Raw genomic sequence first — 13,958 nt, 5'->3', positions numbered from 1 at the left:
TTTCTTTTTAGTCAGAAGTTTAAAAACTTAATTTATATTACTTTCACTTTTTTTCTTGTTTAGCATTGAGTTTGTTTTGAAACGGAATTTTTTCGGTCAGTTTACTTTAAAAGTGTACCAGAAAGATGTAAAAATTTAGGGAATAATGTATGCCATATTTTATAATTATTGACGGGTTTCAAGTGTCCATTTTGTTCAAATTTTGTATGTTAAATTGAGGGAGTTAATGACCGTTTAAAAAAAAAAAAAAGAAACAAGGACTCAAAATTGCATAATTGCATTCAATCATATATTTTATGCTTTTAAATGGGTTGTTTATTGTAAGAAATTTTAGTGTTGCCAAAAGTTCATTAATTTTTTTCTTTTCCAAAACAGTTTTATTTATTGAATGACTTGAGTTGCTAAGCTAATAGATTAGTCAAAAATGTTAAAGTAAGTCATAAGCTAAAAGATTCAGATCTTCTCTCAAGTCTTGACGAAATTTTTTTTAAAGTGTTTTACGTATCTACCAAGAACTGGTTAAAATACGTTCAGCTCTATAAATTTGATTGCATATCAGTCAGGACTGAATGCATCAACAATTCTGCTCTATTTACCATGTATGTAACCAAGCTGTTACCAGCATATTTTTATTAAAACGGAAACTCTTGAAAAAATAAGATTAATCATTGAAATTTGATGACGATTGTGTACTCCAAAATTTGTTTTGTTGCACTTTTTATGTGTGTGCACTTATGGAAGTGTAGAAATGAATGCAGGAGTTCTCTGGTTTTTTTGCGTGAGGCATAACCAGATAAAAAATGTACTCACCTATCTGACAGTACCTATTAATGGGGATCTACTGTCAGAGTAGAATTGACATTTTCCTGAACATTCGTTTCAAAGTTCATCATGATTATATAGGAAGATACACAACGCCTATTAGTAGCAACCATGCTCAATTCATATTGCCTCTAAAATGGAAGTAATTTTATCTCCTGCTCGTAATCAGGAAGAATTCCAAGTCTGAATTGAAGCGTATGTTTTTCTACGTATTATTAATGAATTACTTTTTTGCCAAAACTACATAAAAAAGGAGCATTTAAAATTTCACGTACATTTTAAGTTCCGACAAGAAAAAAATACTTAAAATTTGGCCTGAATGCTGTAAGTAACAGAGTGGTAGAATTATGCTGAGCCCATACCATTCTGCAGGGAAATGAAGGCCATAAATTAGTGTCACAGTTCATTCTTTAACTCTAATGCTAATTTTTAGAATTTTTTGCCTCAATTTGTCCCGCAGAATAGTGTGGACTGAACACTACTTTACCACCTTATTACTTCAAGCCTAGTTATCACTAAATGCAATCACTGTTGAGTTCTGATCTGAGATATTACTCGTTCATTTTCCCATTTAGTCCTGAAAGTACACAACAGATTTGAAGCTTCTGAACCTGTACAAGCAATTTTTAAGCAGCACGAATTTTGATAAAATTCCTATTAAATTTTAGACCTGAATTTTGTTAGATGTTGTAAGACGTAAATAAATTAAACATACCCTTCAAACCCAGTGGGGTCAGCTAATAAGGGAGCTTATGCTAGCCTTGTGGGTGGGTCGATCTAGTTGTAACCCATGCTGGTCAATGGAATTTGGTTCCTGATTCTTTTTGACTATTTATTTTGATTGATTTCTCTTTCCCTTTTTTATTTTTGTCTTATTTTATTGTACGGACTGTTCATTATACCCATCAAGTCTCCCAAAATAGTTTTCATGCTTTTATTTACTGCTTATTGCTGCTTATTTATGTGTGGTGCAAAAAAGGACCTCTTTTTTATATTAAAATTAAACTTCTGCTTTCTAACAAATTACTCATGGTTATAGTGAGTTTAAAATGCTTCAAAAGTCAATTTGAAGAAAACCATTGTGGTTAAGATTTCAATGTAATTTTACTTTGGAACCTTCTCATCTCTATTTGATCAGTTGCAGCTCAAAAAGGTCAGCTTCATGTTAGAATTCGTTCACCAGATAATATTTTTAAAGACACTCTTCTGCTTTGACTTGTAAAGTTTATTCAATCAGTTACTGAAATTCTCAAAATGTATTCTCCGTCTTCTTATTCTATCAACTACATTTTGCAGAAGAGTCAATTGACCATAAAGAAACTCAAAAATCTTCCTCTCTTAGATACTTATTAATCGATTTATCCAACTGCTCATAGTATTTTTGACCATTCGTCATTACTTAAACACACTGATTTTGGGGAAGGATCAATGGTTTTTGACAAAATATCACAGTAGGATTATTTTTTACACAAATGTAGACTGCTTTTAAGTTTTAAATGTTGCTAAAATTCCGTTGCCTTCTCTTAACAGTTATTGTTGAATTCTTATACAACTAATTATTTTTTAGTGTCGCAATCTCAAGTTTTTGAAGCATTAGACAGTTTGATGCTTAGGAGAAAGTTCCTTTGCTCTCTTGTTCTCGTTCCCCAGACTAGATAGTTCCAGAGACAAATCTCCACCCCACTTAATCCATTGTTTTAGACCATGATTACCCTGACCAGAAATTAAATCCAGGATCTCTTAGTTGTAGAACAAGCTTAACAACTACCACAACAAAAGAGGCCTGTGTCCTTGTCTAACTTTTTTTGCCCACTACTTTCGGTTTTTCAACTCTTTGGTCGTAAATACAATAAGCATCTGTGTATTTTATCAAAAAGTTGCTTTAAAATATGCTGCATTGCTGCCTTTCCAAGGAAGTTAAATTTTGATAGTTTTTCAGGTGCTTTCAAATTATCTGCTGAAACTTGAAAATACAAAAGACTGTTCTTTTCTACGTTTTAAAGTCTCCTCCTTTCAAAAGATGATATAGTAACTTCGAATTTATTCGTTTAAATATTTTAAAAATTCATCCCTTGAAGTGCCTTTATTAATTTTTGTAAAATTTCAAATCCATATTGATTAAATCCTGCTTTTTTAGGATACTGTGAATTGACTAATGCTTTAAATTTTCTTTAAATGTGTGGCTTTAATTATGCTTTTTATCAAGAATTTAGTGCCGTGATTTGTTAGTGTGAGCTTTTTTGTTCTCATTAACTGCAGTTTGTTTGGCGAATCTCACATCTGAGAAGCTTTAAAAGTAAGTATAGTTTCGATTTTTTTCCTTTTGCACCTGGAAACAGAAAGAAGAAGTTTACTAAAGCCAATTTAATCAGAGTCATTGCTTACATTTTCCCATCCAAAAGACATGCCCTTACACGCAGCAATTGCGCTGCTATTTTCCTCTAAACATAGGAATGGTCCAATCTCCTGAAAAAATTTCCATGAATACTGCTTGGTTCTTGTAGGAAACAGCCTGAAAATAGGAAGGCATACTTTTTCAATTATTAATTTTACTTGTTGGAATGATGGTGCCTAAATCTCGAGTGATTTCTGCGTATCAAACCATGTGGGATATCCCTCAAAGGGAGCCCTAAGTATAGTATTTGAATTGTTGCTTCCTTTGAACGTTCAGTAAGCTGCCTTTCTGTAAATTTGCTCGAAGCTCTATTCATATGCTGAATGAAGAGGTCTACTTCATTAGAGTTACATTCTGAATTTTAAAAATTACCTAGATTTTTTCCTCTCTACAGATTTTCTAGAAAATTGAATTACCCAAAATAAAGCTCTATTTTTAGGGAAAATTCCGATCCTTCCTGCCATAACCGAAGTAATCAAGAAAAACGGAGATCATTTTTGGAATCAGCGTTCAGTTGTCAACATTTTTACAGTTCAAGTCATTTTTTTTTTTTTTTGATGTTGAACAGAATACTTTTGAGGGCTCAAGAAGGGGAAGAATTTTTTTTTTTAAAAAAAGAAGAAAAAAACAATTCTGCCAAAGCCCCCATTCCTACTTAATTTTCGAAGTGGATAAATCTCTAAGTAACAGCTTAGCTTCCTAAGTTATTGCTTTTAATGTATCAGCAGTTTGCTAATAATTTAATCCTTTAGTTCAGATTCATTAACATTTCTCACTAGTATTGCAGTTGACTCATCAGCCAAAAGCTATGCAAAAACTCTCAACTTTAGCCATCGATATTAGATGTGTTGTCAAAGTTCAAGTTTTATCACTTGCAGAACCCCTTGATGCCTCATAAGGATATCACATTTTTCCTGATATCAAGAGGAGGTTAAAACACAGAAGTGTATTTTCTCATGATGTCGGCACTTTGAGGCAACTAGACAACCCTTTACCTAAAGTTGAAGCTGAGACCTAATAAATTAGTCTCGATCATTACAAAATTTTACATTGATGGTTGAAATTCACATACTAACAAACAATATTACAGTGGAATGTAACTTGTCTGTCCATACGGAAAATATCATGCCGAGGTGTTAAATATTTAATATTAACAGAATTATTGCTGACAAATGATGGGAAAAAAGGGATGATTGACATCATCTTCTACAGTAGTGCACTTGTCTGTGTAATTTTCATAGACATAGAAATCACAGAAAACAGATAATCTAACATAGTAATATTCTTTCATTTAAGCCTTTGACAACACATGTAATAATCTAAAAAATATAACCTTGCAAAGAATCCTCATCCCTGTAACACACGTTCCCATCTTTTTCATTACAATACTTTCCAATTTAAGACTTAGTCTTGTACTCTTGCACAAAAATTTTTCACTGTATTTTAAACATTCCTTCATCTTCATACTTACGTACCTTCTTATCTGTTGAACACATTTCTAATGGAAATGAGTCCGTCCAGAACCTTAGCAGAGCAGTCACAGATTTTTTCTTTTTCTATCATTCTGTTTTTTCCAAGGATTTCATCTACAACTTTAGTGCTTTAGACAACTCTCACTACCTTATACCTACAATGAAAGAAAAATTATTTTAAATATAGGTATCACTTTATTCTATTTGGTTGTACATATATCACAACCTTGTCCAACCCTAGCATCATCAGAAAATTGCCATTTCAAATCCCATTTTCTTAACCTGATAAGTTTACTTTGATTTGTTCGGACTAAAACTCTCAAATTGATAGGGCATCACTCATAAAAGATGCAAAATGTTTGTCCAACAATTAGAAGCAAAACTCTTCTTTTGTGTCCGCAATTCTAGGAAGGTCAAATTAGACAGGTACTTACACTACGTGCCTATTTATGATGTTTATTTGTACATTTTCAAGTTTTTCCCAGGTATTAATTTAATGACATTTATAATGTAAAAGAAAGACACGATGTCGTAGATGAAATTCTGTAATCACCTCAAGCACTTTTAGATCACTGTCCTCTCTCTAACACATCTTTTTACATATTTCACAGAATCAGTTGAAGAAACAAAAACACAAGTAACCACTGAGAGTAAACGGAGGGAATCAGAAGACAGGCTGACAATAACGGACATAACAGAGGACACAACAATCAAAAATGCTACCGATGATGAAAAAACTATCGTCTCTCTCACAGAAACAGTTGATGAAGTTGTTAATGAGAAAGGTAAAACAATAATCAAGAAAAAACGAGGAGAAAAGAAGAAAAAAGTGGTGTTTAAAGATGAAATTGAAGAAGAATTGATAGAAGAGGTCATTGAGAAACAAAAGAAAACAGTAATCAAAGGTGTGAAGCCGAAAGAAGCTAAGTTTGATGAAGAAGTAACTGAGCCTATCGAGCCTTTGAGTGTACCGTCCTTGAAAACCTTACCTATAACAAGCTCCCAACAAGTGACTGAATCAGTTCCTGGCCAGTCTGTTTCTCTAATTGATGATGGACGAATTTCTGCAGAAACAGCAAGTATCGGGGTATCTGTACAGAAAGTGGCAACCCAGCAAATTGTCGAACAACAAGAAAAAGAAGCCAAAACAAAAACTTCCACTGCCCCCGAGAAGAAAGTAGCCAAGCGGAAAATGAGTCCAACGGAGCCGTATTCAATCTCGCAGCCCAACGTATTGGATACGATTGAGCCTCTTCAAAAAGTTGAACAAATAGGGAAGAAAGCATCGCCAGCAATCACACCGAAGGAAGGTTTAATAGTGGATGAAGTACATCCTGACTCGAGTTTCAGCAGTACGCCTGAGTTTGTAAAACCTGAAACTCTAGCATCCCGTACCTTAACTGAGCTTCACGCGGCTAAAGTCGTGTCAGAGACCGAAGTGTCCATTAAAGAAGGGACGGTCACGTGCACGAAATCTCAAACTGCGCATGCAAAAAAATCAGTCATCACACAAGAAGGTGTTGAGGTGACTGAAATCCTTGAGGGAGAGTCGGAAGTAGTTCTTCCATGTGAAGCCAAGTCGAATGAGCTGAAGCCTAATGTTGAGATCCCAGCAGTTGAGTCTGTTGTCATTAGTGAAGTCTTCCCAGAAATGAAGCCCGATAATTACCAACCAGATCTTAAAGTGGCCACGGAAGTTGCATCAAAGTCAGTTGTTCCAGAGAAACAGCTAATTGTTACAGATACAATTCAGTTACCAGAAAAAGAGTCCTCCTACACTCCAGCAAGATTGCCCATCTCCCAACAAGCAGCTGTGGAGGTAATGCCTGAAGACTCCATGATAATTTCTGAGGTCCGAGTGAATGAAAGCGAAGAAAATTTGACACACAGCAAAGGACCTGACTTGACTCATGCAGTAGAGAAATTAGTGCAACAAGAAAGCATCCAAGTAAAGTCTGTTCAAGCTCAAGATAAAGAAGAATTATTTGAGACTTTTGCTCCTGAAAATCGACAAGCAGATGTACAACTTTCGGCTGTAGACTCACTGGTAATGACAGAAACTCAGCCTGAAGAGCGTGAAACTACCTTGTCAGAGGAGGAAAAACCAACAATGAAAAAGGTTGAAACGAATGTCTGTTGTTTGGAAACTTCTTTAACATCACAAGTGATATTCCATGAAGCAGAAAGCGAGTTCAGCCCTAAGCAAAAGCCAACTGAAGTTTTACCTAATACAGTCTATCAACCACAGGAATCACTGTCTGTGACTGAAGCCATTCCAGGCGATGCTTTCTCTGAATTTGTGAAGCCACTGAAATTTGTCCCAGAAGAGGCTTCCGTTGGTCATGAAATGGTCGAAGCTACCCGAGTTACTCAAGTTATAGCGCAAGAATGTGAAAATACATTCACTGAGAAGACTCCAACATTCTCTCATGGATTACAAGGGGTTGTCCCTCAAACCAGTATCACAGTTACAGAATTGGAAACGGCAGAAAAAGAGAGTGGTTTACCCCAGCTTGAATTGCCAGAAAGCCATCGGAGCAAACCAGTTCCCACTCACCATTTGCCAGTGGCAAATGTTGATGAAGTTTTGCCCAATACTGCTGCAGGGGATTTGGAGAAACAAAAACCTACTGCAGTTATAGCCAAAATTGATCACAGTCCATTTCAAGAAACTGTTGTGGAGGAAGCTGTCATCGGGGAAGCTTACAGCAAATTCAAAGAAGGAGTCAAGCGAATTGGACACCAGGCATCCATCTCATTTTCTGAGCAAGATAGTGTGCATATAACAGAAACAATTGCAGAAGACCAAGAAGTTCGTATGTCCTCTCCAGAAAGGCTCTCATCGCAAGTTGCAGAATGCTCCATTTTACCGCAGAATACAGCAATTAAGACTGAAATACTACCAGAGTTAAGTGTCTCTCCCCTGAAAGATGTCAAAAGTAGAACTGATGTAGCTAAGGTTACATCTGAAACTGCTTTTGAAAGTATACAAGTCGTTGCAATTGATTATGCAGAAAAAGAAAGTGAACTTAAGAATGATGTCAAACCTGATGAGAAACACGCTGTACTTGAGTTAACTGATGCAGTTTCTGGTATCCTGGTCACAGAAATTACTAGTGCTGAGTCAGAAACTGATTTTAAACGTGATTCTCCAGACAAACGCAAGGCAGTGCCTGGCTACTCTCCTCAGTTAGTTGCTGAAAAAACTGAAATTGTACCCCAGAGTAGCGTTAAAGAAATAATCCGTATTTCCCCGGAGAAAGCTCATGGAGTTCCTGAGCAGGAACAATATCAAGGTTTAGAGCAGTCAGAAATTGCACCTATCGAGCAGGAAGGAGAGTTTAAAACCAAGGTAAAGCCAGAAAAGAAGAAAGGTAAACCATCTATAGCAGAGAGTAGACTTAGTGCTGTTGTTGCTGAAGTAAATCCCGACGAGAAGGAGTCAATTTTGATGCCTTTAGAAAAGCCAAAAAGTGAACTGGCGCACACAGCTTTTACTGGAAAAATTGTCGCTGAAGTGCTTGAAAATATGGATCTCAGAACAGCAAAAATCCTTGACACTAAGGAGTCTCCTAAAAAGTTTGCCCATCGTGAGCAATCTCCTCAAGAAGGTTTACTCGTCTCAGAAACAACAATCTCTGAAAAAGAACTTTCCTTTGAAAAGACGCAGACAGATATGAAAAAAGCTCGAAAAAGAATTGATGAGGTCGAAAGCTTGATGGTCAGTGTTACAACTCCTGGTGACAAAGAGAATTCTCTGGAAGAAAATACAAAACCAAGTATTGCAAAGGCGCAACCAGCTTTTACTGGTCATCCTGTAGCTGAAAATATTGAAATTATGACTGAATTAACAGCCACTGATTATGAGTCTAAGGATGTCAAATCTCACATAGTTTCAGCTGTTCCTATCCAGCCGGCTTCCGAGAGCATCATGCTTAGTGAAACTGTGGTACATGAATCGGAGAAAGTATTGCCAAAGGAAGAGAGACCTACCAAATCAAAAGCAGATATCTGTGTAACTGAGTCTGAAAGTTTGATGGTCACGCTAAGCTCATCAGAAATCAAAGAAGAATCTCTTCTACCTTCAAAAATGCCCGATTCGTCTGCAGCTGAGATCAATGTTGTCCCTCAGCATCTCCCATCTGCTGCAGAAGTAGTTCCTAATGAATGTTTAGGTAATTTAGCTGTTTCAGCCCCAGAAACAAAAGATGTTTCACAAAAGCTTATCCCCTTATGTAGTGTGGAAACAACTGTCACTGTACCCACAGACACCGAAATTCAGTTACCTCAATTTGTCAGTCCAGCCTCAAAAAGTGCCTCTTATTCATTGGAAAGTGGGGCTGAGAGTTTAAATGTCACTGAAATTCGTGTTCAAGATAAAGAAGGAATTTTGGAACAACCCCAAAAGCCCAACGTCAGTGCTACAATGTCTCAACAGCCATTTGAATCTATTCAGCAAGAAGAAACAATTACTATTGAGACAGAATCTACTTTGGTTTCCAAACCAAAACCAGCCAAATCATCAGCTATACCAACTTTGGAAACGGTAGAAAGTATAACTGTAACAGAAGTTGCATTAAAAGATAGAGAAGATGCTCTCAAGCTCAAAGCTAAACCGCAGGAATTATTGGCCAAGCGCATTGTCCCAGAACAAGAGGGGATGGAGGTCTCTGAGGTAATTGTTAACACTGACGTTAAAGATCTCAAACATGATCTTCAAAAACCGCTGAAAGCTGGTATTAAAACTGTTCCTCATGAGAGTTTGATTCAACAAGAAAACATCCTTCCGGAAAGTGAAGGAAACTTTATAGGTGACAAGAAGCCAGCAACAACTGCTGCTCTAGTCTCTCTTGAGACTGGTGATTCCGTCTCAGTTACGGAGACCTTTGTCCATGAAAAAGAAACCACTTATACAGAATCCAAAAAAATTCAACCCAAAACTGCAGGGACAGATATTACAAAAACTAGAAAAGTAGCTCAAAAATCTGAAACAACAGTCAATTTATCGGTTGAAGACTTTGATAAATTTTCAGCACCTACTCTTGAAGTTGCAAAACCTGATCAAGAAAATTTGCACAGTGTAATGGTCTCGGAGCAATATTTAACTGAAAAAGAAGAGGAATTCATCGGTAAATTCAAACCATTCTCAACATCAGCGAAGCCAGCAATTGAAAAAAGCAAAGATGCTCATTCTGTAATGCAAGTCTTCCCTCAAGAGAGAGAAGGCACTTTTGAAGGCAAACCTCTTCCTTCAGAAATTCCTAATATCGCTATTGTAAGTTCAAATCAAACTGTGGCTGAAACATCTGAGGTAGGAGTTGAATCAGCAATTGAACCTTTAAGGGTCCAGCCAACAAAACCAAGTAAAGCCGAAAGAAGTCAAGACTATCTGCCAACAGCAGAACTTTCAGAAACAATGGTTCATGAGGTAGAAAGCTCATTCTCGTCAATCAAAACTCAAACAAAAAAAGTGTCAGTCAGCCTGAGTAAGCATAAGGGTGTCCATGTATCTGAAATTGTCATCCAGGAAAGTGAAACGGAATTCGGACCATCATCTAAACCATTCTCATCCACAGCAGAGCAAGACATTCAGGCGCATGAAGGAGTGGAAATAAGCGAGATTGTAACCCACTCTGATGCGTCCACTCTTCTATTACAAAAACCACTTTTAGCGGAGGCTACTCCAGATCAATCGTATCTGCAAAGTTTAGTTCAAAATGAGCCCATCATTCAAGAATTCGGTGAAGAGTTTGAAGAAAAATTCAAACCAGTTGGAAAGAAAGCCCAAATAAGTCTCAAAGAAGACGAAGGCTTAACCATCACAGAGATTATCTCTGAAGACAAAGAGCAACAGATGAAAGAGCACTCAAAACCTTCTATTCAAACAGCTGAATCCATCCTCTCAGAACAGGAAGCTCCGCAGGTTTTAGAAGTCGTTCCTGCTATCAGTGAAAAGGGACTAATACCAGAAAAGCCAACCATGAGTGAAGCAAGTGTACAACATGTTACTTTCACAAGTCTTACAAAAACCGAAATGCTTACACATGAGCACGAAACGGAATTCTCAGATACACCCAAGTTTGACAAGAAAATTGCTGGAATATCTCTTGAAGAAGCCAAAGTCAGTCCAAGTGTAATGAAAGTAACAGTCCAGGAAAAGGAAACAGAGTTAGTAGTTCCAGAAAAACCATCCAAGAAAACTGCTAAACCAATTCTTACCAGTAAAGAGCCTTTACAGGCACTAGAAGTTCTGCCAGTTTCTTCAACTAGTCTCTTAACATCAGGAGACACCCCTAAAGCTAAAGCTGTGAAGACCCAAGAGCCGTTTGAAAGTGTAATTGTTTCTCAGAGGACAGTGGAAGAAAAAGAGGACTCGTTCACTGGTAAGTTTGTACGACCAAGTGTACAACCCAATGTTTTAATGGAAGAGACATCAAGTGTACAAGTCACGCAAGTAGTTCCAAATTATAAAGAAAAAGACTTACCAAGTGCACCTGAAACCGATTCTTTTAAAGCCTCTTTCAACATTGAAGGACAGCGAGTTGCGCAGAAGTCAGAGGTTGTTGTTAGTCACAAGACTGGATCTTTTGAGCAGAAAACGGAAACATTTATTGCAGAAGCAGATTATATTCCTCTTCAAAGTGTCATAAAAACAGAAGTTGACACCAATGAAGTTGAGCAGAAACTTGAAACAGTCCAGCCCGCAGCAGAAAAAGCAACACCAACACTAAATGAAACCAAAGTCAGTCCTTTAATTGAACATGTCACTCCAGAAGACAAAGAACAACCCTACGATGCTAAAAAGTCACCCGCAACTATCACAGCTTCATCCGAGGTACAGAGTTTAGAGGCATTCGAGCAGACAGAAGTAATTGTATCATCATCAATCAGAAAACTGAAAGATGAAAAGCCAGACTCAAAGAAAGTGGATGCTACTCATTTACCCCTTGAAAGCTATGAAACGTCTACCGTAACCATTCAGGATTCTGAAACCGTTTTAAAGAATAAGTCGCCAAAAGCAACTGCAGTTGGTGATGCAAAATTTGAGGAAGCTAGAAGCCTCATCATGACTGATGTGGTAGTACAAGAACATAGTGACACCATGACAGAACAGACCACCAAGAAAAAATCTGTCAAACCTAAAAGAATCGACACTTCTAAAGATGTTGCCATCACAACAGAGGTTCTTCCCATTACCTCTACAGAACCATTTGAAACTTCTTCACCCGCTACACTTTCTGCAAGTGAAATATTAACCAAACCACACGATCACATCACAACTTACGCACAAACTGCCGAAGAATCACTCACTCCCATATCAGTTGAGACACTACCCCACCCAAGGATTCCTGACACCAAAATCGAAGAAAGTATGGCTCAGGTTGCTGTAACAGAGGTCCAGGCTGAAGAAAAAGAGGGTAAGTCTCTATTTCTTTTGTTTTATCTGTTAGCAAATGTATGTGATTAGATGGATGTGATTAGATGTGAATGCATTTTTGAGCCGTAAGAAATTTACGTACTTCTTGACACTTGTTTGCAATATCATGAAAATGATCGCTATTTTAAGGAACTCTTTATCAACAACTGTGAAGTTCAATAGCAATTGCAATTCTCACCCTTTTTCTAGAAACGAAACTTGAAATGTTCATAGAGTTTTACAAATAGATGCATTTTCTCATTTTGCTTTTTATAAGGGACTCATATGTATTTGTACACTATGCTCTGCTATACTTACGGCGAAGCACACTGTGATGGAGAAAACAACTTTTTTCATGTACGAATATATATAATTGAGAGGCATTAAAAAGTGTTTTTAGCACAAAGAGCTCATTGTATATCCATCTCTGAGCTCTATGATTGCCCTTTAACTCTTTGCAAAACAGCAAAAAAAAAAAATAAATAAATAAAAAAATAAATAAAATTAAAAATTTAAAATTTAAAAGAAATTGCTTAATAAAGTTGCAAGTCCATCTTTATACATAAACCATTAAAACTTAATTACACATATTTACATTTTTCAGAAGGCCAATACTTTCTCCACTTTATATTACATGAATTGCAGACTTGTGTTTTCCTTTCTTTGTGTGTAGAAAATACTGATAAATATTTCAATGTAGACAAAGTATATTTATCGGTGTTGATTTCTGTGAAAATTTTTCCTTAAGTATTTTAGTTAGATCCTGTTTTAACCCATATGAATATTTTCCCCTTATTTGTGTATATTTGTACTTTGAGTGTTACATAATCAAAAATGAACTCGTTCAAAGGTGAACCAAACGGGAAGAATTACTACAGGTCCTGAATCATTATGCTTTCATCAAGGAGATGAACCTTATAAACAAACAGATAATACCTGGAAAAATGCAAAAGAGAACTATCCCCCACTTCATCGAATTCCTGTAAACAAGTCGGAATTCTTCATGCTCACTATACTCACACACGAAAAAAAAAAAAAAATGAAAACCGATTCGTTTCTCCTACCCCTTTCTCAATTAGGAAAAAAGCATGACCCTATCATGAGAATACGCAAAATAGAATCAGAGCTCATCCCCCCCTCAACTACCTTCCCCTGAAAAGCGCTAGTGATTGAAAAATGAAAAAAATCGGGGGAAAAAAAATTGGTTCAAGACCTCCGTTCAAATGTTTTAGGATTTTTTCCATTCTACCTCATTAAATTTTCAGGAACACTGGAAACACATGAACACAAACACCACATCAACGCGACATCAAGCATTGCTCTTGCGATACCAAAAATTACAAACCTAGAAACAACAACAGAGATGACTGAGAATGAGTATCTTATAGAACGCCCTTCCTACCCTGGTATAATCGAGCGAAAAGAGGAATATTCCATTGGCCCTTACCTTCCTGAGCATTCTGGTTCAGAAAGAAAAATTTTAACTACTGTCCTTAAAACAGGTAAAAGAAATGATTCTGATGAAGAAAACACCATAACAATTCAAGAGGTAATTGAATTCGGAAAGCCACAACTGAAAACTCTGAAAACGTCAACAAAAGAAGAAGAGGAAAGCACCATCAAATCCGATCAGACTACCGAGGAAAGCGTGGTGACCAAAGTTGAAACGCTGACCCAAGTCGACGACAAAGGCCGCAAGAAGGTGGTCAAGCGCAAGACCAAGAAAACTGTCCGCGACGGCAAGGAAACCGTCGAAGTGGCGGAAGAAGAGATCAAACGTCCGGAAATTGAAGAGCTGACGGACGAGAAACCGGAAGAGCTCCAACCGTTGGCGCCGAGCCCGGTGAGTGCC

General features: G+C 37.0%; 1 protein-coding gene and 1 long non-coding RNA gene across 16 annotated transcripts in view; one reads left to right on the top strand and one right to left on the bottom strand.

Moving 5' to 3' along the window:
- The window catches only part of sls (sallimus), a 277,774-nt gene that overhangs the window by 202,146 nt on the left and 61,670 nt on the right, over nucleotides 1–13,958 (top strand). For 11 of the 13 annotated variants that reach the window (XR_011899246.1, XM_072296789.1, XM_072296788.1 and 8 more), the window contains one exon: nucleotides 5,301–12,107. The exons of the other annotated variants lie outside the window; for them this stretch is intronic. Coding sequence is in view for 10 of the 11 variants with exons in the window: in XM_072296789.1 (XP_072152890.1) it covers nucleotides 5,301–12,107 (6,807 nt within the window). In the remaining variant the exon portion in view is untranslated. The remainder of the gene's footprint in view (nucleotides 1–5,300; nucleotides 12,108–13,958) is intronic. 13 annotated transcript variants of the gene reach the window in all.
- LOC109030451 (uncharacterized) lies at nucleotides 2–12,093 on the bottom strand. 3 transcript variants are annotated; one of them, XR_011899250.1, is made up of 3 exons: nucleotides 11,975–12,093; nucleotides 4,693–4,844; nucleotides 2–3,334 (listed from the first exon to the last, which is right to left on the bottom strand). It is a non-coding gene; the product is annotated as an uncharacterized lncRNA (long non-coding RNA). The 3 variants fall into 3 exon arrangements; XR_002008718.2 differs by having other exon boundaries at nucleotides 2–3,151; XR_011899251.1 differs by lacking the exon at nucleotides 11,975–12,093 and adding an exon at nucleotides 11,829–11,967.

Source organism: Bemisia tabaci, chromosome 2, assembly GCF_918797505.1.
Source record: "Bemisia tabaci chromosome 2, PGI_BMITA_v3".
Taxonomy (NCBI): Eukaryota; Metazoa; Arthropoda; class Insecta; order Hemiptera; family Aleyrodidae; genus Bemisia; species Bemisia tabaci.
Note: the sequence above shows the minus strand (reverse complement) of the source record. Positions and strands in the feature narration are given on the sequence as shown.